General features: G+C 59.1%; 1 protein-coding gene across 1 annotated transcript in view; it reads right to left on the bottom strand.

Annotated features, from left to right (window-relative positions):
* Cd99 (CD99 molecule (Xg blood group)) overlaps positions 1-1,747 on the bottom strand; it is a 2,445-nt gene extending 698 nt beyond the window's left edge. Inside the window, exons 1-2 of the mRNA XM_026778497.1 lie at positions 1,658-1,747; positions 1,331-1,372 (exon numbers count right to left, since the gene is read on the bottom strand). Of these exons, the coding sequence (XP_026634298.1) occupies positions 1,331-1,372; positions 1,658-1,745 (130 nt within the window). The 5' untranslated portion in view covers positions 1,746-1,747. The remainder of the gene's footprint in view (positions 1-1,330; positions 1,373-1,657) is intronic.
* Between the last annotated feature and the right edge of the window lie 1,536 nt (positions 1,748-3,283).

The following is a 3,283-nucleotide window of genomic DNA, read 5'->3' as shown; positions in this document are numbered from 1 at the left end:
CTGGGTGCTGCCCTCAGTCTTTCCCTGTCCCCCGGGTGCTGCGTTGAGTTCTCCCCTCCCCTCCCCTGGGTGCTGCGCTGAGTCTTTCCCTGTCCACAGGGTGCTGTGCTCGGTCCTCCCCTCCCCTGGGTGCTGTGCAGAGTCTTTCCCTGTCCCCAGGGTGCTGCGCTCAGTCTTTCCCTGTCCCCTGGGTGCTGCGCTCAATACTCTCGGGTGCTGCGCTCATTCCTCCCCTCCCCCGGGTGCTGCGCTGAGTCCTCTCGAGTGCTGTGCTGAGTATTTCTCTCCCCTGGGTGCTGCGCTCAGTCTTTCCCTGTCCCCGTGGGTGCTGCGCTGAGTCTTTCCCTGTCCCCCGGGTGCTGCGCTGAGTTCTTTCGGGTGCTGTACGGAGTATTTCTCCCCCCTGGGTGCTGCGCTCGGTACCCCCGGGTGCTGTGCTGAGTCCTTTCGGATGCTGTGCTGAGTATTTCTCCCCCCTGGGTGCTGCGCTGAGTCTTTCCCTGTCCCCTGGGTGCTGTACTGATTTCTCTTGGGTGCTGTGCTGAGTCTTCCCCTCTCCCCTGGGTGCTGCGCTCGGTACTCCTGGGTGCTGTGCTGAGTATTTCTCCCCTCTGCAAGCTGCGCTGAGTCTTTCCCTGTCCCCTGGGTGCTGTGCTAAGTCTTTCCCTGTCCCCCGGGTGCTGCGCTCAGTCTTTCCCTGTCCCCCGGGTGCTGCGCTGAGTTCTCCCCTCCCCTCCCCTGGGTGCTGCGCTGAGTCTTTCCCTGTCCCCTGGGTGCTGTGCTGAGTTCTCTTGGGTGCTGTGCTGAGTCTTTCCCTCTCCCCTGGGTGCTGCGCTCGGTACTCCCTGGTGCTGTGCTGAGTATTTCTCCCCTCTGCAAGCTGCGCTGAGTCTTTCCCTGTCCCCCGGGTGCTGCGCTCAGTACCCCTGGGTCCTGCGCTGAGTCTTTCCCTCTCCCCTGGGTGCTGCGCTCGGTACTCCCGGGTGCTGTGCTGAGTCCTACCATGTTCTAGGTGCTGCGCTCAGTACCCCTGGGTGCTGCGCTGACTCTTTCCCTCTCCCCTGGGTGCTGTCCTCGATACTCCCGGGTGCTGCGCTGAGTCTTTCCCTGTCCCCTGGGTGCTGCGCTGAGTCCTCCCCTCCCCTGGGTGCTGCGCTGAGTCCTAACATGTTCAAGGTGCTGCGCTGAGTGTTTCCCTGTCCCCCGGGTGCTGCGCTGAGTCCCCCCCTCCCCTCCCCCCCGGGTGCTGCGCTCAGTCCTCCCCTCCCCCCCGGGTGCTGCGCTGAGTCCCCCCCTCCCCTGACACCCGGGTGCTGTGCTGAGTCCTCACCGTCGGCCTCAGGCTCGTCGGGCCGGGGTCCTGGGCCTCCACCTGGAGGGGGAGACAGGAAAAAAATGACGTCATCAGTGGGCGGGGCTATGACATCATCGTGGGCGGGGGGCCGTGACGTCACAGTGGGCGGGGATATGGCGTCATCGTGGGCGGGGCCACGACAACAGGGGTCATGATGTCAGTGTGGGCGGGGCTATGACGTCACAGGGACATGACATCCCTGCAGGATATGACGTCGCAGTGGGCGGGGCTATGACGTCACGGAGGGCGGGGTTATGATGTCGCGCTGTGCCGGCAATGACATCACAGTGGGCGTGGCCTCACCTCTGCCCCCGGCGGCGTCTTCCAGGTCCGTGATAGAGAAGTCGCCTGGGAGGGGTCGGATTTGCATAGAATTAGCATGGATTTGCATGGCACGGGGCTCATTAGCATAGATTAGCATAGGGGCAAAGGCCGTGGTCGGATCTGCATAAAATTAGCATGGATTTGTATATAAGGGGGCTCATTAGAATGGATTAGCATAGGGGGCAAAGGGCCGTGGTCGGATTTGCATAGAATTAGCATGGATTTGCATGACACGGTGCTCATTAGCATGGATTAGCATACGGAGCAAAGGCCTGGCCTCATCTGCATAAATTAGAGGACTATTTGCATGAGTATGGCTAAGAGGGATTGGGCCATTAGCATGCATTTGCATAAATCGCCAGCCGTCTAATTAGCATATGTTTACATTAGAAAATCGTGTCGGTCTGGTCTCATTTGCATGGATTTGCATAACGCCGAGCCACACAGGAGGGCTGATTTGCATACACCGCACCCACCGAACCTCGCCCCTCATTAGCATAAATCTGCATTCAAAGAGCCACACCCATGCTCTCATTAGCATGCATTTACATACCCGGATGTTAGCGGAGGGGCTTGTGCTCGTTAGCATACATTTGCATACGCCCTGCGAAGCCCGAGTTCCGAGGTCGTTAGCATAAATTAGCATCCCGGCGGCACGCAGGGAGGGAGGAGCTCATTAGCATGCACAGGACCCGATTAGCATACGCCGGCTTCAGCCCCGCCCACCAAGCCTAACATGGCCTCCCTCATTAGCATAAATTAGCATCCCACTGAACCTTCACATAAAAGGCTTTTGCGAATGTGAGAGCCAATTAGCATAAATCTGCATGGTCCCGCCCCCATCATTCCTATCAGGACCGCTCATTAGCATAAATTAGCATCTCATTGGACCTTCGCACGAAGGGCTTCTGCATGCGTGAGGCCTAATCAGCATGTGTGTCCCCGTCCCTCATTAGCATAAACCCGCCTGGTTCCGTCCCTCATTAGCATAAATCTGCATAGCCCACCCACAAAACACGGACTACCTCATTAGCATAAATTAGCATCTCACCGAAACCCTCACATAAGTCAGGCCCAATCACCCTGCATGGCCCCGCCCCTCATTAGCATAAATCTGCTTTATTCCCGCCCCCTCATTAGCACAAATCTGCATGGCCCCGCCCGCACCGCCTCATTAGCATAAATTGGCATCTCATTCAACCTTCACATAAGTCGGGCCTAATTAGCATTTGTGGTTCCCGCCCCCTCGTTAGCATAAATCTGCCCGGCTCCCGCCCCCTCATTAGGATAAATCTGCCCGACTCCCGCCCCCCCTCATTAGCATAAATCTGCATGACCCCGCCCCTTACCTCCCGAGGGCCGGGAATCTCGATCCGGTCTGGGCGGCTTCGGCCTGGGCGGAGGAGGGGTGGGGTCTGCGGGGGGAGGGGGGGCGGAGATTTCCCATGATGCCCCGGGGCCCGGATCACCCAGCACCCAGCACCCGGGAGTACTCAGCACCCAGCACCCAGATCACCCAGCACCCAGGAGTACTCAGCACCCAGCACCCAGGAGTACTCAGCACTCAGCACCCAGGAGTACTCAGCACCCAGGAGTACTCAGCAC

This window comes from Microtus ochrogaster, unplaced genomic scaffold, assembly GCF_000317375.1.
Source record: "Microtus ochrogaster isolate Prairie Vole_2 unplaced genomic scaffold, MicOch1.0 UNK209, whole genome shotgun sequence".
NCBI classification, from domain to species: domain Eukaryota; kingdom Metazoa; phylum Chordata; class Mammalia; order Rodentia; family Cricetidae; genus Microtus; species Microtus ochrogaster.
This window is presented reverse-complemented; position numbering and strand designations above follow the sequence as displayed.